Below are 22467 nucleotides of genomic sequence, written 5' to 3' on the forward strand. Positions count from 1 at the left end.
CTGAGAGTCAGAATCCCTGGGATGGGGACATGGACAGAGATGTTAGCTGAGAGTCAGAATCCTGGGGATGGGGACATGGACAGCGATGTTAGCTTAGTGTCAGAATCCCGGGGATGGGGACATGGACAGCGAAGTTAGCTTAGTGTCAGAATCCCAGAGATGGGGACATGGACAGAGATGTTAGCTGAGAGTCAGAATACCGGGATTGGGGACATGGACAGCGAAGGTAGCTTCGTGTCAGAATCCCGGGATTGGGGACATGGACAGCGATGTTAGCTGAAAGTCAGAATCCCGGGATTGGGGACCTGGACAGCGATGTTAGCTTAGTGTCAGAATCCCGGGATTGGGGACATGGACAGCGAAGTTAGCTTAGTGTCAGAATCCCAGAGATGTGGACATGGACAGAGATGTTAGCTGAGAGTCAGAATCCCGGGATTGGGGACATGGACAGCTATGTTAGCTTAGTGTCAGAATCCCAGAGATGGGGACATGGACAGAGATGTTAGCTGAGAGTCAGAATCCCGGGATTGGGGACATGGACAGCGATGTTAGCTGAAAGTCAGAATCCCGGGATTGGGGACATGGACAGCGATGTTAGCTGAAAGTCAGAATCCCGGGATTGGGGACATGGACAGCGATGTTAGCTGAGAGTCAGAATCCTGGGGATGGGGACATGGACAGCGATGTTAGCTTAGTGTCAGAATCCCGGGATTGGGGACATGGACAGCGATGTTAGCTGAGAGTCAGAATCCCGGGGATGGGGACATGGACAGCGATGTTAGCTGAGAGTCAGAATCCCGGGATTGGGGACATGGACAGCGATGTTAGCTGAGAGTCAGAATCCTGGGATTGGGGACATGGACAGCGATGTTAGGTGAGAGTCAGAATCCCGGGATTGGGGACATGGACAGCGATGTTAGGTGAGATTCAGAATCCTGGGGATGGGGATGGGGACAGCTATGTTAGCTTAGTGCCAGAATTCCAGGGATGGGGATAGCTATGTTAGCTTAGTGCCAGAATTCCGGGGATGGGGACGGGGACAGCTATGTTAGCTGAGAGTCAGAATCCTGGGGATGGGGATGGGGACAGCTATGTTAGCTTAGTGCCAGAATCCCGGGGATGGGGACGGGGACAGCTATGTTAGCTTAGTGCCAGAATTCCGGGGATGGGGACGGGGACTGCTATGTCCGCTTCGTGCCAGAATTCCGGGGATGGGGACGGGGACAGCTATGTTAGCTTAGTGCCAGAATTCCGGGGATGGGGACGGGGACACCTATGTTAGCTTAGTGCCAGAATTCCGGGGATGGGGACGGGGACAACTATGTTAGCTGAGAGTCAGAATCCTGGGGATGGGGATGGGGACAGCTATGTTCGCTTAGTGCCAGAATTCCGGGGATGGGGACGGGGACAACTATGTTAGCCAAGAGTCAGAATCCTGGGGATGGGGATGGGGACAGCTATGTTAGCTTAGTGCCAGAATTCCGGGGATGGGGACGGGGACAACTATGTTAGCTGAGAGTCAGAATCCTGGGGATGGGGATGGGGACAGCTATGTTAGCTTAGTGCCAGAATTCCGGGGATGGGGACGGGGACAGCTATGTTCGCTTCGTGCCAGAATTCCGGGGATGGGGACGGGGACAGCTATGTTAGCTTAGTGCCAGAATTCCGGGGATGGGGACGGGGACAGCTATGTTAGCTTAGTGCCAGAATTCCGGGGATGGGGACGGGGACAGCTATGTTAGCTTAGTGCCAGAATTCCGGGGATGGGGACGGGGACAGCTATGTTAGCTTCGTGTTTGAATTCCTCCCTCTCGCGCGAGGCCAGGTACACCCCTGAAGGGGCACTATGAAGGTGTGTTGCAGTACTGTGTCCAACCGTTCACTGTTGTAAAATAAAAACATAAAACGGTAGTAAATGCATGTCTGGCTGCATCTGTAGAGGAAGAAACAGTTAACATGTCAAGTCGACAGTTTGCCACAACTTGTCTGCTTTTATTTCCAATTTGCAACATGTGCAATCCTTGGCCTTTTGTTTGACTTAATTGTTGTTGTAAAGCCTGCATTTAGCAGTTTTCATTTCAACAGAGAAAGTGGACATTCAGCCCAAGTGGTCTACAATGGTGCTTGCAGTCCACACAAGCCTCCTCACATTCATTATCTCTTCCTACTCTGCCCCTCTCCCTATACTGCCTTCTCCCTCAGCCCTCCATTTTACTGCTCCAATGCAATCTGCTTCAACAACTCCATGTTGCAGCGAGTTGCACATTAGCACCAATCCACAAAGAAATTCCTTTTAAATTACTGATTAGTTTCGTTATGTATTTTGATTATACGGAGCATCCGTTTCCATTCAAACTCCATTCAACAATTCAATTGTTGAGTGGGTAAAAGACGACACAGAGCCCCAGTCACTAAAGGATACCTGGCTGGATCCCCAGTCTCTGCTCAGTGCACACGCGCACACACACGCGCACCACGCCCCTATCCGACACCACATGCGCACACCCCGACACCACAAGAACATAAGAAATTCAATGAGCTCATGGCTGATCTTCTACTTCAAACCATTTTCCTGCATTATCCCCATGTCCCTTGATATTTTTAAACTGTAGAAATCTATCGATTTCTGTCTTGAACATATTCAATGACTGAGCCTCCACAACCCTCGGGGGTAGAGAATTCCAAAGACTCACCACCCTCTGAGTGAAGAAATTCCTCCTCATCTCAGTCCTAAATGGTCCGCCCCTTATTCTGAGACTGTTCCCCGGTACTAGACTTCCTGGCTGGGGAAACACCTTCCTGCATACACCCTGTCGAGCCCTGTAAGAATTTTATATGTTGGAAGGATATCACCTCTCATTCTTCTAAACTCTGGAGAATACAGGCCCAGTCTATTTAATTTTTCCTCATAGAACAATCCACCATCCCAGGAATCAGTTTGGTGAACCTTCATTGCACTCCCTCTATGGCAAGTATATCCTTTCTTAGGAAGTGTACACAATACTCTAGGTGTGGTCTCACTGAGGCTTTATACAATTGCAGCAAGACATTTCTTACTCTTGTAAAGGTCAACTTCCACTTTCCTTCTTAACTGCTTGCTGTACCTGCATGTTAGCTTTCAGTGACTCATGAACAAGGACACCCAAGTACCTTTGAAATTCAACAATTTCCAGCCTCTCAGCATTTAAGAAATACTCTGTATTTCTGTTTTCCCCGCCAAAGTGGATAACTTCACATTTCTCCACATTGCGTTACATCTGCCAAATTTTTGCCCACTCTCCAAATTCCTTTGAAGCATCTCTGCATCCTGCTCACAACTCACTTTCCCACCTAGTTTTGTGTCATCAGCAAACTTGGAAATATTACATTTAATCCCCACATCCAAATCATTGATATAGATTGTGAATAGTTGGGGCCCCAGCACTGGTCCTTGTGGTACCCCACTCGTCACTGCCTGCCAACCTGAAAATGACCCATTTATTCCTACTCTCTGTTTCCTGTCTGTTAACCAGTTCTCAATCCATGCCAGTATATTCCTCCCACCAATCCCATGTGCTCTAATTTTGTTTACTAACCTCCTGTGTGGTACCTTATCAAAAGATTTCTGAAAATCTAAATGTACCACATCCACCAGTTCCCCCTTACCTATTCAGCTAATTACATCCTCAAAAAAACACCAACAGGTTTGTTAAACGTGATTTCCCTTTGATAAATCCATGTTCAGTCTGCCCAATCCTACCATTATTTTCTAGGATGACCATCAATGCATCTACGATCTCTACAGCTACCTCTTGTAATATTCTGGGATGTCGATCATTAGGTCCAGGGGATTTATCAACCTTGACATTAACTTCTCTCGTAATTTTTTTTACTAATATTAATATCTTGCAGTTCCTCGTTTACACTAGTCCCTTAATTCTGCATTATTTCTGGGAGTTTTTTAGTATTTTCCTCTGTGAAGACAGACACAAAGTATTTGTTTAGTTTCTCTGCCATTTCCTTATTTCCCATTATAAATTCTCCTGACTCTGCTTGTAATGCACCCAGATTTGTCTTTGTTGATCTTTTTATGGAAGCTTTTCGAGTCCACGTTTATGTTTCTTGCTAGTTTACTCTCATATCCAATTTTCCCTTTCTTCATCTTTTTCTTGATCCTCCTTTGCTTGAATTCTAAAATGCTCCCAATCCTCAGGCTTACCATTTTTTGGCAACTTTATACACCTTGTCTTTTGATCTAATACAATCCTTGATTTCTTTCATCAGCCATGGTTGGAATGGTTTCCTTGCTGGTTTTTTGTGCATTAAAGGAATGTATTTTTGTTGTAAACTATGTATTAGTTCTTTAAATGTTAGCCATTGCCTGTCTACTATCACACCTTTTAACACAGTTTCCCAATCCACAGAGCCAATTTGCCCCTCATACCTTCATAGTTTTCTTTGCTTAGATTTAAGACCCTAGTTTCTGATCGAACTACATCACTTTCAAACTTAATGTAAAATGCTATATTCTGGTCACTCTTTCCTAAAGGCTCCTTTACAACAAGGTTATGAATTAGTCCTTTTTCATTGCACAGTACGAGATTTAAAATAGTCCATTCCCTAGTTGGCTCAACGTACTGCTCTAGAAAACCATTTTGCACACACTCCAAGAATTCTTCCTCCACAACATTAGTACTAATTAGGTTTACCCAATGTAGATTGAAATCCCCCATGATTACTGGATTACCCTTGTTACAAACACCTCTAATTTCCAGATTTATACTGTGATTTACATTAACACTGCTGTTTCGTGGCCTATTAACAACCCCCACCAATGTTTTCTGCCCCTTGCTGTTTCTTAGTTCCACCCAAACTGATTCAGCATCTTGATCTTTAGAATTAAGGTCATCTCTCTCTACAGTACTAATGCCCTCTTTAATTAACAGAGCTATCCCACCACCTTTTCCCAGCTTCCTGTCCTTCCAGAATGACACGTACCCTTGGATATTCAGGTCTCAGCTTTGGTTTCCTTGTATCCACTTCTCTGTAACGGCTGTCAGGTCATATATATGAATTTCTATTTGAGCTGACAATTCATCTGTTTTATTGTGAATGCACGGGCATTCAGATACAGAGCCCTTAATTCCGTTTTTTTTTACCATGGCCCTTTCTGCTGGTGCACTCTTAAGTTTTCAATCACTGTCCCTTGCTGCCATGCTCTGATTCTCATTACTTTTACTGCTACCTTGATCTATTGCCTTGCCATTCCCCTTTAATTTACTCAGTCTTCCCCGACATGTTCCCTTCTCCCCTATATTTAGTTTAAAGCCCTCTCTACTTCCCAGTTAAATGGCTTGCTAGGTCATTCTGGTCCTGGCACAGTTCAGGTGAAGTCTGCCCCATCAGTACGGGCCCCACTTTCCACAGTACTGGTGCCAGTGCCCCATGAACTGGAACTCACTTCTCCCAGACCAGTCTTTGAGCCACCTATTCATCTCTCTAATCTTATTTCTCCTATGCCAATTTGCACATGGCTCAGGTAATAATCCAGAGATTATTGCCTTTGAGGATCTGCCTTTTAATTTAGTGTCTAGCTCCTTATACTCGCTATGCAGAGCCTCTTTCCTAGTCCTATCTAAGTCGTTGGTACCTACACGGACCACGACAACTGGATCCTTCCCCTCCCACTGCAAGTTCCTCTCCAGCCCTGAGCAGATGTCCCGCTCTGGGCAGGCAACAGAGCCTTCTGGATTCTTGGTCTTGGCTGCAGAGAACTGTATCTATTCCCCTGACTATTCTGTCCACGACTTCCACTACATTCCCGTTAACTCCCCCCACTTGAATGGCTTCCTGTACCATGGTGCCATGGTCAGTCTGCTCATTAACGCTACAGCCCTCGCTCTTGTCCATACAAGCTGAAAGACCCTCAAACTTGTTGCTCAATTGAAAGGGATGAGGCTCCTCCACTCCCACCTTCTTGATCCCCTTACATGCCTGACTCGCAGTCACACCCTCCTATCCTGACCACTGACCAAATCAGACGATCCTATCCTAAGAGGTGTGACTGCCTTCTAAAACAAAATTCGCAGGTAACTTTCCCCCTCCCTGATGGATTGCAATGTCTGCAGCTCGGCCTCCAGCTCATTGACTCTGTGCCGAAGTTCCTCACTTACAACATTTTATCTATTGCCTTGCCATTCCCCTTTAATTTACTCAGTCTTCCCCGACATGATCCCTTCTCCCCTATATTTAGTTTAAAGCCCTCACTCAACAGATGTGGTTGCATGGATTGCTGTGGAGTCCACCAGCTCCCACAAGCTGCAGCCGTGACACATCACCTGGCCTTCCATCATTATTGCATTAATTAACTTTATTTTTCTTTATTAATCATTCCCCTCTTCACTGAACTCCCTCATTCACCAAACCCCTATATTTATACTCTGTGCACTCAAGCAGCACTGAGACCCTTATATTTATACTGTCTGAAAAACAATGGTGAGTCAGCTCTGCTACAGCTCAGAAACCAGTTTAAGCTTGCTTCCTAATTAACTAGCTACAGCTGCTCTGAGAACTTGTCTATCCCCGTATAAAACATCCTTCCATATATTCTCTTTTTTTCTTCAAGAATGAACAAGTATTCAGCCTAAGTGTTTTTTGTCTGTTTTTGTTGTAAAGTGAATTTCCTTTTTTTTTGGTTAACTGGAAAAATGTGTGTATGTGTGTGGGGTGGGGGGGATGGGGTCGGTGGGGGCGGGGTGCTGAGGTTAAAAAAAGGAACTTTAATATTTCAATCTGTGCGTTTATGCTTTACTTCATTACTGGTTAAGACTTCTTTTCTAATAAACTGATAATTTTAAAGAAACTTGGTTAGTGTGTTTTATTCTGGGATATAAATAGAGTCTATGATTGTCCGTATCGGTAAATGGGAAAATTTAAATCTATGTTGTGATCCGTGGAGAAGTGGGACTAGAGTAAACAGTGCACTCCTCATGCCTCCGTCGTAACAGGCCTAGTAGGGAGAAAAGAGGGTAGTATATGTTTAGCCGCACAGGGCAAGGCTAGCATACTTAATGAGTATTTTATATTGGCGTTCACGAAGGAAGAGGAATTTGACAAAATATCGATAGAAGTGGAGAGAGTAGAGGTAATGGATGGGGTAAAAATTGAGGGAGGAGGTACGGGAAAGGCTGGCTATGCTTAGGGGAGATAAGTCACCTCATCCTTACGGCTTGCATCCCAAGTTGCTAAAGAAAGTGGGGATGGAGCTAGCGGAAGGGCTTGCCATAATCTTCCAATCTTCCCTGGATACAGGGGAGGTGCCAGAGCATTAGAGACTGGCAAATGTGACACCCTTATTCACGAAAGGGTGTAAGGACAGTCCTAGCAACCACAGTTTAACATCAGTGGTGAGTAAGGTTTCAGAAACAATCAGAGAAAAAAATCAACAGGCACTTGGAGAAATTTGAGTTAATTAAGGATAGCCAGCATGGATTTGTAAAAGGCAGATCATGCTTGACTAATCTCATTGAATTTTTTGATGAAGTAACAGAGAAGGTTGTTGAAGGCAATGCGGTGGATGTTATTTATATGGATTTTAAGAAAGCATTTGATAAAGTACCAAATACAAGGCTGTTTAACAAAATTGAGAGTCATGGAATAGAAGGGTCACTTTCCAATTGAATGAAAAAAAAAGTTCAAGTTCAGAAAACAGCGAGTCATGGTAAATGGTTATTTTTCAGACTGGAGGATGGTAGACAGTGCTGTTCCCCAAGGATCAGTGCTAGGACCACTGCTTTTTTTGCTATATATAAATTACTTAGATTCTGAATACATAGTATAATTTCAAAATTTGCCAATGATACCAAACTTGGAGTGGCAAACAGTGAAGATGATATGAACCACCTGCAACAGGACAAAGATAGGCTGGCAGAATGGGCAGACAAATGACAGATGGAATTTAATACTGGCAAGTGTGAGGTGATGCATTTTGGCAGAAGGAATAGGGAGAAGCAATATAGAAATAATGCTGCAGTTCTAAAGAGTGTGCAGCTACAGAGTGATCTGGGGTGCATGTGCATTGATCTTTGAACGTGGCAGGACATATTGAGAGAGTGGTTAGTAAAGCATATTGAAGCTTGGGCTTCATAAATAGAGGTATTGAGTACAAAAGCAGGGAAGTTATGCTGAACCTTTATAAAGCTCTGGTTAGGCCTCAACTAGAGTATTGTGTCCTGTTCCGGTCACCACACTTCAGGAAGGATGTGAAGGTCCTTGAGAGGGTGCAGAGGAGCTTTACCAGAATGTGTCCAGGGATGGAGGATTTTACCGACAAGGTTAGGTTGGAAAAGCTGGGTTCTCCCTGGAGCAAAGGGGATTCAGGGGAGATTTGATGGATGTGTACAAGATTATGACAGGCTTGGATTAGTTAGACAAAGAAAAACTGTTCTCACTAACTGACAGTACAAGAACAAGGGGACACAGATTGAAGGTTTTGGGCAAGAGAATGTGAGGAAGAATTTTTTTACACAGCCGATGCTAATGATCTGGAACTCACTGCCCACGAGGGTGGTGGAAGTGGAGATAATCACTGACTTCAAAAAGAATCTGGATGGCCAATTGTAGGAAATAAACTTGCACGGCTATGGGGATCGAGTGGGGGAGTGGACTGCCTGGATTACTCCAGAGAGCTGGCATGACTCGATGGGCTGAATGGGCTCCTTCTATGCCTTATATGTCTCTATGTTAAATGCCTATGAGGCCTAGCCAGAATTTGATAGCTTTTGCAAAATGGATGGTCATTCCATGTTTATCATGGACTTGAACTTTGTCAATGTTTTTGTATAATTTGCTCAAGTTGGGAATGTCTGAATTGGTACAAATGTTTAAGTTGCGAGATTTTGCTAAAGTGTCTCAAATGTTTTGAGTGTTTCCAATTTTGTTTGTTAAATTTTGTGAATTTGTGTTTTAAAACTGAAAAGGATTCCACAGATGCTGGAACTTTGGGTGTTTTTTTTTTAAAGGGGTCACCAGAAGGCTTGGACTGAGTCTGAACTGTAAACAGTTACTGGAAGGCACCTGCTTTCAAATAATCCAGCAGGGGTTGTTTTTGACTTGGAGAGATGTTTACAAAGGAGTGTCAAGCCAAGATTTATAGCGGTCAGGAGACTTGGCTTCTGGAATGTTTTGTTTTATTTTGAACTGTTACAACAGACAGTGGTGTTTTGCCTGCAACTAAAGAACAGCTCAGCTCTCTCTTGAAAAGGAATCCTGCAACCAGTGTGTCAGATTCCTACTTCCTCCTGTATTTGAAGAAACTCTGCATGTTTGCAGAAACCTTTGCATATCGAATGTGTGGGAACTAAAACCTTGTTGCTACATTCCTGCTGTAAGACTATTTGGAGCATCTGTAACTGCAACTCTTGGAAAGCCTACCCAAACTGATCTTCAACTTCGCCTGAAAGCACTGGTCTAGGAAGATCCCAGTGACAGCCGTCAACACATTTGGGACACCTAACCAAAGCAAAGGACATCGTTCCATACCTTTTCAGCCTAAGTTTTTTTAAATTCCTTCTGTTTTCTTTAGAACAGCCGTAAACAAAAATTCCTTTTATTTTCCCAGTGTGTGTGTGTGCGTGTGTGCGTCAGGACTAGGGTAAATAAGGGGCTTTAACATTTCAATTTGAGTACGCTTTACTTTATTATTGGTTAAGACTTGGTTTATAATGAATCAATAATTTTGTTGTTTATTAAAGAAACCTGGTTGGTGTGTTTATTCTGTGCACATGATTGACTGTATCGATAAGTGGGAAAATTTAAATAAATGTTGTAACCTGTGGAGAAGTGGGACCAGAATAAACAGTGCATTCCTCCCGGTTCAGTCATAACACATATGACACGTAACAGGTCATAAATGGTGTCCAATTCTCAGAGAAGGAAACTCTATTGGATCAGATGTCTACTACCTTAGAAACATTTCTGGGGTAACAGTTATTCTCCTCAGTCTTCCTAGAACCAATGAGGAATTCCGCTGTGAAACAAAGAATAGACGATTCAATGGTTACCAGGTCTTGAAATCCCAGATACCAAACGCAGGCGTTAATATAGCGGAAGAATTAAAGGCAGGCAGAATGGCGATGAAAGCACGTACAGCAAATCGCTTATAACAGCAGAAGCCAAAACTGGAACAGTGACAATGGGCAAACAAATTACAGAAGTTAATAAATGATTTCGATATGAATCTAAGAATCACTGTAAGATTATCACCACCCCTGGGTATGTCCTGTCCCACCGGCACAGTGGTATACAGTCAGGAGGGAGTTGCCCTGAGAGTCCTCAACATTGACTCCAGACCCCATGAAGTCTCATGGCATCAGGTCAAACATGGGCAAGGAAACCTCCTGCTGATTAACACCTACCACAGCCCTCCCCTTAGCTGATGAATCAATGCTTCTCCATGTTGAACACCAATTGGAGGAAGCACTGAGGATGGCAAGGGCACAGAATGTACTCTGGGTGGGGGACTTTAATGTCCATCACCAAGAGTGGCTCAGCAGCAGCATGACTGACCGAGTTGGCAGAGTCCTAAAGGACATAGCTGTTAGACTGGGTCTGCAGCAGATGGTGAGAGAACCAACAAGAGGGAAAAACATACTTGACCTCGTCCTCACCAATCTATCTGTTGCAGAAGATGTCCATGAAGTGACGACCACACAGTCCTTGTGGAGACGAAGTCCCGCCTTCACATTGAGGATACCCATCATCGTGTTGTGTAGCACTACCACCGTGCTAAATGGGATAGATTTCGAACAGATCTAGCAACTCAAAACTGGGCATCCATGAGGTGCTGTGGGCCATCAGCAGCAGCAGAATTGTACTCAACCACAGCCTGTGACCTCGTGGCCCGGCATATCCCCCAATCTACCAGTACCATCAAGCCGGGGACCACCCCTAGTTCAATGAAGAGGGCAGGAGGGCATGCCAGGAGCAGCACCAGGCATACCTCAAAATGAGGTGTCAACCTGGTGAAGCTACAACACAGGACTACTTGCATGTCAAATAGCAGAAGCAGCATGCAACAGACAGGGCTAAGTGGTCCCACAACCAACGGAACAGATCTAAGCTCTGCAGTCCTGCCACATCCAGTCGTGAATGGTGGCGGACAATTGAAAAACTGACTGGAGGAGGAGGCTCCACAAACATCCTCATCCAAAAACAATGGGTGAGCCCAGCACATCAGTGCAAAAGACAAGGCTGAAGCATTTGCGACCATCTTCAGCCAGAAGTGCCAAGTGGACGATCCATCTCTGCCTCCTCCTGAAGTCCTCAGTGCCAGTCTTCAGCCAATCCAATTCACTCCACTTGATATCAAGAAACAGGTGATGGCACTGGATACTGCAAAGGTTACGGGCCCCAACCACATTCCGGCAATAGTACTGAAGACTTGTGCTCCAGAATTGGCTGCGCCTCTAGTCAAGCTGTTCCAATACAGCAACAACACTGGCATCTATCCGGCAATGTGGAAAATTGACTAGGTATGTCCTGTGCACAAAAGGCAGTACAAATCCAACCCAGCCAATTACCGCCCAATCAGTCTATTCCCGATCATCAGCAAAGTGATGGAAGGTGTTGTCGACAGTGCTATTAAGCGGCATTTGCTCAGAGATAACCTGCTCACTGATGCTCAGTTTGGGTTCAGCCAGGGCCACTCAGTTCCTTGGTCCAAACATGATATGATCCAAATATGATCTGATAGCCATCACGGTGATGTGGCTGCAGGATGACAAGGATTGTGTCCTGAATATTGAGGGATACATGACATTCAAGAAGATTAGAAAGCTAGGTGAAGGTGAAGGGGTAGCACTGTTAATCAAGGATGGCATTGGTGCAATAGTTAGAGATGACCTTGGTTCAGGAGATCAGGATGTAGAATCGGTTTGGGTGGAGAAGAGGAATAGTAGGGGAAAGAAGTCACTAGTGGGAGTGGTCTACAGGCCCCCTAACTGTAACCACAATGTAGGATGAAGTATACAAGAAAAATATTGGGTATTTATGATAAAGGGACGGCAGTAATAATGTGTGATTTTAATCTACATATAAACTGGAAAAATCAGATTAGCAATCGTAGCCTGGATGAGGAATTCATAGAATGGTTTTGATATAGTTTCTTAGAGCAGCACGTTCTGGAAAAAACCAGGGAGCAGGTTATATTAGACTTGGTATTGCATAATGTGACAGGATTAATTAATGACTTCAGAGTAAAGGCACTTCTAGGTATCAGCGACAATATGATTGAATTTTACATCCAGTTTGAAAGAGAGAGGAGTGGGTCTAAGACTAGTATTTTAAACTTAAATAAGGGAAACTTTGTGGGCATGAAAGCTGAGCTAGCTGAAGTGAATTGGGTTACCAGGCTAGGAGACAGAGCAATAGAGAAGCAGTGGCAAACATTTAAGGGGATATTTTAGAATACTCAGAATAAGTATATTCCTACTATAAAGAAAAATTCTAAGGGGAGGACCCACCATCCATGGTTAACTAAAGAAGTTAAGGAAAGCATCAAACATAAGGAAAAGGCATATAATTGCACAAAGATAAGTGGCAGGTCAGATGATTGGTCAGAATATAAAGAACGGCAGAGAATGACTAAAAGGTTAATCAGGAGAAAGAAATTAGAGTATGAGAGGAAGGTAGCTAGAAACGTAAAAACGGATAGCAAGATTTTCTACAGGTATTTAAAACGAAAAGAGTAAGTAAAGTGAGTGTTGGTCTTCTAGAGAGTCAGAATGGGGAGATAATAGTAGATAATAAGGAAATGGCAGATGAAATGAACAAATATTTTGCTACTGTCTTCACTATAAAGGATGCAAAAAACATTCCAGTAATAGCTATAAATCAGGAGGTGGAAGGAAGAGAGGAACTTGGTGAAATTACAATCACCAGGGAAACGGTACTGACCAAATTGATGGAGCTGCGGGCTGACAAGTCCCCGGGTCCTGATGGACTTCATCCTAGGGTCTTAAAAGAGGTGGCTAAAGAGATAGTAGATGCGTTGGTGTTAATTTTTCAAAATTTGCTAGATTCTGGAAAGGTTCCATCAGACTGGAAAGTAGCAAATATAACCCCTCAATCAAGAATGTGAGGGGGGGGGGGGAGCGGGTGCGGTGGAGAGGGAGGCAGAAAACAGGCAACTATAGGCCAGTTCGCTTGAAGTCTATCATGGGGAAGATGTTACAATCAATCATTAAGGAGGCTAGAGTTGGGGATTTAGAAAAACTCAAGGTAATCAGGAATAGTCAGCATGGGAAATCATGTTTAACCAATTTATTGGAGTTCTTTGAAGGAGTAACATGTTGACGTACTGTACTTGGATTTTCAGAGGCATTTGACAAGGTGCCACATAAAAGGTTATTGTGCAAAGTAGGAGTAGGGAGTAACATATTATTTCGGATAGAAGATTGGCTGGCTGGCAGAAAACAAAAAGTATGCATAAATGGGTCCTTTTCTGATTGGTAGGATGTGACGAGTGGAGTTCCACAGGGGTCTGTGCTGGGAACTCAACTTTTTACAATATATATCCATGACAGATGAGGGGAGCAATGGCATGGTAGCTAAATTTAAAGATGACACAAAGATAGGTTGTGAAGAGGATATAAGCAGCTTGCAGACTGATATAGATAGGTTGAGTGGGTAGGCAAAAATCTGGCAGATGGGAAAATGTGAAGTTTTTCACTTTGGCAGGAAGAATAACAAAGCAGAGTATTACTTAAACGGAGAATGATAGCAGAACTCCGAGGTGCAGAGGGATCTAGGTGTTCTAGTGCATGAGTCACAAATAGTGTATACAGGTACAGCAAGTAATAAAGAAGGCTAATGGAATGCTATCCTTTATTACGAGAGAAATTGAAAATAAAAGTAAGGATGTTATGCTTCAGTTTTACAGGTTATTGGTGAGACCACATCTCGAATACTGTGTGCAGTTTTGGTCTCCTTATTAAAGGAAGGATGTGAATGAGTTGGAAGCGGTTCCAGATTGATATCTGGAATGAGCGGGTTGTCTTATGAGGAAAGGTTGGACAGACTGGGTTTGTTTTCACTGGAGTTTAGAACAGCGAGGGGAGATTAGATTGAGGTTTAGAAGATCCTGAACAATCTTGACAGGGTGGAGGTGGAAAGGATGTTTCCACTTGTGGGGGAGTCTAGAACTAGGGGGCACTGTTTTAAAATTAGGGGTCACCTTTTTAGGACAGAGATGAGGAGAATTTTTTTCTCACAGAGGGTTGTGTGACTTTGGAACTCTCTGCCTCAGAAGGTGGGAGCAGGGTCATTAAATGATTTTAAGGCGGAGCTAGATAGATTCTTGTTAGGCAAGGGAATCAAAGGTTATCGGAGGTAGATGGGAGTGTGGAACTTGAGACACAAACAGTTCAGCCATGATCTTGTTAAATTGCGAAGCAGGCTTGAGGGGTCGAATGGCCTATTCCTGCTCTTATGTTCCTATATGTAGAGTCAAGTCCCCCATGATTACTCTATTACCCTTGTTACATGCACCTCTAATTTACTGACCTACACTGTGCCCGATATTACCACTACTGTTTGGTGGTCTATAAACAACTCCTACCAATGTTTTCTGCCCCTTGCTGTTTCTTATCTCCACCCAAACAGATTCTACAGCTTGATCCTTCAATCTAAGATCCTCTCTCACTAATGAACTGATCTCATCCTTTATTAACAGCACTACCCCACCTCCTTTTCCTTTTTACCTATCCTTCCTAAATGCCGAATACCCTTGAACATCAGTTCCCAGCCACGTCTCCATAATGGCAATTTGATCATGCTTGTTTACTTCTATTTGTGCTGTCAATTCATCTACCTTGTTGTAAATGCTGTGTGCATTCAGATAGAGTGCCTTTAATTCTGTCTTTTTATTATTTTCACAACCTCTAGCCTTATCTGCTGGCACACTCTTAAGTTTGTATGCTCTGTCCCTTCCTGCCACACTCAGATGATCAATTCCATTATTGCTACCTTGCTCTCTTGCCTTCTCCTCTCTCTTTAAATTATCACATCTTCCCTCAGTTAATCCCTCACCCCACAATTTAGTTTAAAGCCCTCTCTACCGCCCTAGTTACTCACCAGAACACCGGTCTCAGCACAGTTCAGGTGAAGACTGTCCCAATGGTACAGCCCCTACTTTCCCCAGTGCCAGTGCCCCATGAATTGAAACCCATTTCTCCCACACCAATCTTTGAACTCTCTATTCTTATTTACCCTACTCCAATTTGTTCCTGGATCAGAGATTGTTACCTTTGAGGTTCTGCTTTTTAATTTAGCCCCTAGCTGCTCATAGTCTCTATGCAGAACCTCTTTCCCAGTCGTATCTATGTCGTTGGTATCCATGTAGACCATGACAACTGGATCCCCACCCCCCCACTGCAAGTTCCTCTCCAGCCCTGAGCAGATGTTCCAAACCTTAGCACCAAGCAGGAAACACAGCCTTCTGGAGTCTAGTTCTTGGCTGTAGAGAACGGGTGTCTATCCCCCTGACTATACTGTCCACTACTTTTTTTTTTATTCATTCATGGGATGTGGGTATCGCTGGATAGGCTGGCATTTATTGCCCATCCCTAATTGCCCTTGAACTGAGTGGCTTGCTCGGCCATCTCAGAGGGCATTTTTAAGAGCCAACCACATTGCTGTGGGTCTGGAGTCACATGTAGGCCAGACCAGGTAAGGACAGCAGATTTCCTTCCCTGAAGGACATTAGTGAACCAGATGGATTTTTACAACAATCGACAATGGTTTCATGGTCACCATTAGACTAGCTTTATAATTCCAGATTTATTAATTGAATTCAATCTGCCTATTTACTGCCCCCGCTTTAAGGCTTCCTGTACCATGGTGTCATGGTCAGTTTGCTCATCTACCTTGCAGCCCTCACTCTTATCCATAGAAGCTGAAAGAACCTCAAACCTGTTGGATAATTCAAGGACTGAGGCTTCTCCACTTCTGCCTTCTCGATTCCCTTACTTGCTTCACTCGCAGTCATACTCTCCTGTCCCTGACCACTGACCAAATCATAAGACCCTATCCTAAGGGATGTGACTGCCTTCTGGAAGTGTCCAGGTAACTTTCCCCCTCCCTGATGCATTGCAGTGTCTGTAGCTCAGCCTCCAGCTCACTAACTATGAGTTGAAACTCAAGCCTCAGACACTTACTGCAGATGTATTTGCTGTGGATCACACTAGTGTCCATCAGTTTCCACATACTGCAGCCATAACCCATTACCTGCCCAGCCATCTTTATTATGTGTTAATTTATTTTTCTCTTAGTTAATTTATAATTAATAAACCCCACTACTACTAATAAGCTTTACTACTGCTAGTAAACATTACTACTAATAACTCTTTACTAATAAATTACCTGAGTCTCAGAAGATTCTTATTCTTGTTATTTCACTTAATGTTATACTAACCTCAATTAAAATCCCTTAGTTTAGATAAGAGAAAAAGAAAAAATGTTCACCAACCAATCACTCATCTTCTTTGCTGTAACGTCACGTCAATTTTCTTTGAAACGCTCTGAACCCAGAGACACACTTACCTGGGAGCAGAGTGGAGCAGTGGCTGGCGGACCTGCGAGGAAGCTGATCCAGAGCAGTGGCTGTAAATAAAGAGCAGGGCTTGAGGCCCTCATTCACTTACCTGGGAGCAGAGTGGAGCAGTGGCTGGCGGACCTGCGTGGAAGCTGATCCGGAACGGCGGCTGTAAATAAAGAGCAGGGCTTGAGGCCCTCATTCACTTACCTGGGAGCAGAGCAGTGGCTGGCGGACCTGCATGGGAGCTGATCCGGAACGGCGGCTGGAAATAAAGAGCAGGGCTTGAGGCCCTCATTCACTTACCTGGGAGCAGAGCGGAGCAGTGGCTCGCGGACCTGCATGGAAGCTGATCCAGAGCGGCGGCTGTAAATAAAGAGCAGGGCTTGAGGCCCTCATTCACTTACCTGGGAGCAGAGCGGAGCAGTGGCTCGCGGACCTGCATGGGAGCTGATCCGGAACGGCGGCTGTAAATAAAGAGCAGGGCTTGAGGCCCTCAATCACTTATCTGGGAGCAGAGCAGAGCAGTGGCTGGCGGACCTCCGTGGAAGCTGATCCGGAACGGCGGCTGTAAATAAAGAGCAGGGCTTGAGGCCCTCATTCACTTATCTGGGAGCGGAACGGAGCAGTGGCTGGCGGACCTGCACGGGAGCTGATCCGGAACGGCGGCTGTAAATCAAGAGCAGGGCTCAAGGCCCTCATTCACTTACCTGGGAGCGGAACGGAGCAGTGGCTGGCGGACCTGCATGGGAGCTGATCCGGAACGGCGGCTGTAAATAAAGAGCAGGGCTTGAGGCCCTCATTCACTTATCTGGGAGCGGAATGGAGCAGTGGCTGGTGGACCTGCATGGGAGTTGATCCGGAACGGCGGCTGTAAATAAAGAGCAGGGCTCAAGGCCCTCATTCACTTACCTGGGAGCGGAACGGAGCAGTGGCTGGCGGACCTGCATGGGAGCTGATCCGGAACGGCGGCTGTAAATAAAGAGCAGGGCTTGAGGCCCTCATTCACTTACCTGGGAGCAGAGCAGTGGCTGGCGGACCTGCACGGAAGCTGATCCGGAACGGTGGCTGTAAATAAAGAGCAGGGCTTGAGGCCGTCATTCACTTACCTAGGAGCGGAACGGAGCAGTGGCTGGCGGACCTGCATGGAAGCTGATCCGGAACGGCAGCTGTAAATAAAGAGCAGGGCTTGAGGCCCTCATTCACTTACCTGGGAGCAGAGCAGTGGCTGGCGGACCTGCATGGAAGCTGATCCGGAACGGCGGCTGTAAATAAAGAGCAGGGCTTGAGGCCCTCATTCACTTACCTGGGAGCAGAGCAGTGGCTGGCGGACCTGCATGGGAACTGATCCGGAATGGCGGCTGTAAATAAAGAGCAGGGCTTGAGGCCCTCATTCACTTACCTGGGAGCAGAGCAGTGGCTGGCGGACCTGCATGGAAGCTGATCCGGAACGGCGGCTGTAAATAAAGAGCAGGGCTTGAGACCCTCATTCACTTACCTGGGAGCAGAGCAGTGGCTGGCGGACCTGCATGGAAGCTGATCCGGAACGGTGGCTGTAAATAAAGAGCAGGGCTTGAGGCCCTCATTCACTTACCTGGGAGCGGAACGGAGCAGTGGCTGGCGGACCTGCATGGAAGCTGATCCGGAACGGCGGCTGTAAATAAAGAGCAGGGCTTGAGGCCCTCATTCACTTACCTGGGAGCAGAGCAGTGGCTGGCGGACCTGCACAGAAGCTGATCCGGAACGGTGGCTGTAAATAAAGAGCAGGGCTTGAGGCCCTCATTCACTTACCTGGGAGCAGAGCAGTGGCTGGCTGACCTGCATGGAAGCTGATCCAGAACGGCGGCTGTAAATAAAGAGCAGGGCTCAAGGCCCTCATTCACTTACCTGGGAGCAGAGCAGTGGCTGGCGGACCTGCACGGAAGCTGATCCGGAACGGCGGCTGTAAATAAAGAGCACGGCTCAAGGCCCTCATTCACTTACCTGGGAGCAGAGCAGTGGCTGGCGGACCTGCACGGAAGCTGATCCGGAACGGCGGCTGTAAATAAAGAGCAGGGCTCAAGGCCCTCATTCACTTACCTGGGAGCAGAGCAGTGGCTGGTGGACCTGCACGGAAGCTGATCCGGAACGGTGGCTGTAAATAAAGAGCAGGGCTTGAGGCCCTCATTCACTTACCTGGGAGCGGAACGGAGCAGTGGCTGGCGGACCTGCACGGAAGCTGATCCGGAACGGCGGCTGTAAATAAAGAGCAGGGCTTGAGGCCCTCATTCACTTACCTGGGAGCGGAACGGAGCAGTGGCTGGCGGACCTGCACGGAAGCTGATCCGGAACGGTGGCTGTAAATAAAGAGCAGGGCTTGAGGCCCTCATTCACTTACCTGGGAGCGGAACGGAGCAGTGGCTGGCGGACCTGCATGGGAGCTGATCCGGAACGGTGGCTGTAAATAAAGAGCAGGGCTCAAGGCCCTCATTCACTTACCTGGGAGCGGAACGGAGCAGTGGCTGGTGGACCTGCATGGGAGCTGATCCGGAACGGCGGCTGTAAATAAAGAGCAGGGCTTGAGGCCCTCATTCACTTACCTGGGAGCAGAGCAGTGGCTGGCGGACCTGCATGGAAGCTGATCCGGAACGGCGGATGTAAATAAAGAGCAGGGCTTGAGGCCCTCATTCACTTACCTGGGAGCAGAGCAGTGGCTGGCGGACCTGCATGGAAGCTGATCCGGAACGGCGGATGTAAATAAAGAGCAGGGCTCAAGGCCCTCATTCACTTACCTGGGAGCGGAATGGAGCAGTGGCTGGCGGACCTGCATGGGAGCTGATCCGGAACGGCGGCAGACTCTCCAGTGTCTCTCGGAGCGCACTGAGACTCGAAAAGAGGAAATAAAACTTACAGTAACATCACGGAAATTCTGCAAGGTGATTGGTTGGGTAAGTAACAGCTGTTAGTGCATTTAAATAGCTTAAAAAAGGGAAAGTTTTTTTCAAAAACCTCAAGTGATAAGGTGAGTAGTACTAAAGAGTGTTTTTTTTATTATTTGTTTTTTTAATTTAGTGTAATTTATGAAGGACTTTAGATTGTACAGGGTACTGTTTGGAGTAGGACAAGGCCCCTAGTGTAATAAGTATTTCTTAAAGGGAGTAACTAATTAATTTAGAGGTAAGTCATGACAGGAGAGCTCGCACCCGTGATATGCTCCTCCTGCGCTATGTGGGAAATCAGGGATGCTTCCAGACTCCCTGACGACCACATGTGCAGGAAGTGTATCCATCTGCAGCTACTGACTACCCGCATTGTGCAGCTGGAGCTGCGGGTGGATTCACTGTGGAGCTTCCGCAATGCTGAGATCATCGTGAATAGCACATTTAGAGAGGTGGTCACACTGCAGGTAATGGCTGCACAGGCAGAAAAGGGATGGATGACCACCAGGCGTAGTAGTAGGCGCAGGCAGGTAGTGCAGGAGTCCCCTGTTAGTAGGCGCAGGCAGGTAGTGCAGGAGTCCCCTGTTAGTAGGCGCAGGCAGGTAGTGCAGGAGTCCCCTGTTAGTAGGCGCAGGCAGGTAGTGCAGGAGTCCCCTGTTAGTAGGCGCAGGCAGGTAGTGCAGGAGTCCTCTGTGGCCATCCCCCTCTCAAACAGATATACCGCTTTGGATACTGTTGGGGGGGAATGGCCACCCGGGGGAAAGCAGCAACAGCCAGGCCCATGGCACCAAGGATGGCTCTGCTGCACAGCAGTGGGCCGGGGGGGGGGGGGGGGGGGGGGGCGTAAAAGGAGTGGAAGAGCTACAGTGATAGAGTATTCGATCGTAAGGGGTACAGACAGGCGTTTCTGTGGTCGCAAACGTGACTCCAGGATGGTATGTTGCCTCCCTGGTGCTAGGGTAAAGGATGTCACAGAGCGCGGCAGGACATTCTGAAGGGGGAGGGTGAACAGTCAGAGGTCATGGTACACATTGGTACCAATGACATAGGTAGAAAGAGGGATCAGGTCCTGCAACAAGAATTTAGGGAGCTAGGTAGCAGATTAAAAAGCAGCACCTCAAAGGTTGTAATCTCTGGATTACTCCCGGTGCCACGTGCTAGTGAGTATAGGAATAGGAGGATAGAGCAGATGAATGCGTGGCTGAGGAGGTGGTGCAGGAGGGAGGGCTTTAGTTTTCTGGATCACAGGGTCTGTTTCTGGCAAAGGTGGGACCTGTACAAGTTGGACGGGTTGCACCTGAACCGGAATGGGACATGCATCCTTGCTGGGAGGTTTGCTAGTGTTGTTGGGGGTGGTTTAAACTAATTTGGCAGGGGGATGGGATACAGAGTGGAGGTACAGTAGGAGGTGATGCACAGTCAAATACAGAAGCGAAACGGAGTCAGTGTGGAAGGCAGAGCAAATATAGACCTGTTAAGGCACAAGTGAAAAATGCAAGGCTGGATTGCATCTATTTTAATGCAAGGAGTCTTACTAGTAAGGAAGATGAATTGAGGGCATTGATTAGCACATGGCATTATGATATTATTGCTATCACAGAGGCATGGTTGAGGGAGGGCAGGTCTAGCAACTCAGTATTCCAGGGTATAGAATCTTCAAGCATGACAGGGGAGGGGGTAAAAGAGGAGGTGGCATTGCACTGTTGATCATGAAGTCAATTACTTCAGTAAGGAGGGATGATATCTTAGAAGGTTCCTCAAATGAGGCCATTTGGGTAGAACCTAAAAACAAAAAGGGGGCAATCACTTGGCTGGGCGTGTACTACAGTTAAAAGACAGGACCTCTAGGGTTATAATTTCGGGATTACTCCCTGTGCCACGTGAGGCTAGAAATAGGAAGATAGTGCAGCTAAACACGTGGCTGAAAAGCTGGTGTAGGAGGGAGGGTTTCAGATAACTGGATCATTGGGATCTCTTCAGGGACAGGTGGGACCTGTACAAGAAGGACCCAGTGATCCAGGAAACTAAAGCCCTGCCTCCTGCATCACCTCCTCAGCCATGCATTCATCTGCTCTATCCTCCTATTCCTCTCATCACTAGCATGTTGTACCAGGAGTAATCAGATATTACAACCTTTGAGGTGCTGCTTTTTAATCTGCTACCTAGCTCCCTAAATTCTTGTTGCAAGACCTCATCCCTCTTTCTACCTATGTCGTTGGTGCCAATGTATACCACGACCTCTGACCGTCCACCTTCTCCCTTCAGAATGTCCTGCAGCTTCTCCGAGACATCCTTGACCCTAGCAACATACCATCCTGAAGTCTCGTTTGCGGCCACAGAAACGCCTGTCTGTTCCCCTTATGATAGAATGCCTGATCAGTATGGCTCTCCCACTCCTTTTCACCCCCTCCTGTGCAGCAGAGCCATCTGTGGTGCTACCAACCTGGCTCTTGCTGCTTTCCCCTGGGAGGCCATTCGCCCCCCCAACAGTATCCAAAGTGGTACATCTGTTTGAGAGAGGGATGGCCACAGGGGACCCTTTCACTACCTACCTGTGTTCACCACTCCTCCTGGTGCTCACCCATCCCTTTTCTGCCTCTGCAGCCATTATCTGTGGTGTGACCACCTCGCTAAATGTGCTATCCACGACGCCCTCAGAATTGTGGATGCGCCACAGTGCGCCAGCTGTGCAATGTGGCCCTCAGCATCGTGGATGCACCAGTGCGCCAGCTGTGCAATGTGGTCCTCAGCATCGTGGATGCACCAGTGCGCCAGCTGTGCAATGTGGTCCTCAGCATCGTGGATGCGCCACAGGGCGCCAACTGTGCAATGTGGTCCTCAGCATCGTGGATGTGCCACAGTGCGCCAGCTGTGCAATGTGGTCCTCAGCATCGTGGATGCACCAGTGCGCCAGCTGTGCAATGTGGTCCTCAGCATCGTGGATGCACCACAGTGCGCCAGCTGTGCAATGTGGTCCTC

The 22467-nt window shown here is 46.6% G+C and overlaps 1 protein-coding gene across 4 annotated transcripts in view; it reads right to left on the bottom strand.

Moving 5' to 3' along the window:
- abcc10 (ATP-binding cassette, sub-family C (CFTR/MRP), member 10) overlaps positions 1-22467 on the bottom strand; it is a 505256-nt gene that overhangs the window by 183995 nt on the left and 298794 nt on the right. The window contains exon 19 of one of the 4 annotated variants that reach the window (XM_068028203.1): positions 9714-10006. The exons of the other annotated variants lie outside the window; for them this stretch is intronic. Coding sequence (XP_067884304.1) covers positions 9985-10006 — 22 coding nt within the window. The 3' untranslated portion in view covers positions 9714-9984. Of the gene's footprint in view, positions 1-9713; positions 10007-22467 lie in introns of those variants that run through there. 4 annotated transcript variants of the gene reach the window in all.

This window comes from Heterodontus francisci, chromosome 3 (genome assembly GCF_036365525.1).
Source record: "Heterodontus francisci isolate sHetFra1 chromosome 3, sHetFra1.hap1, whole genome shotgun sequence".
NCBI lineage: Eukaryota > Metazoa > Chordata > Chondrichthyes > Heterodontiformes > Heterodontidae > Heterodontus > Heterodontus francisci.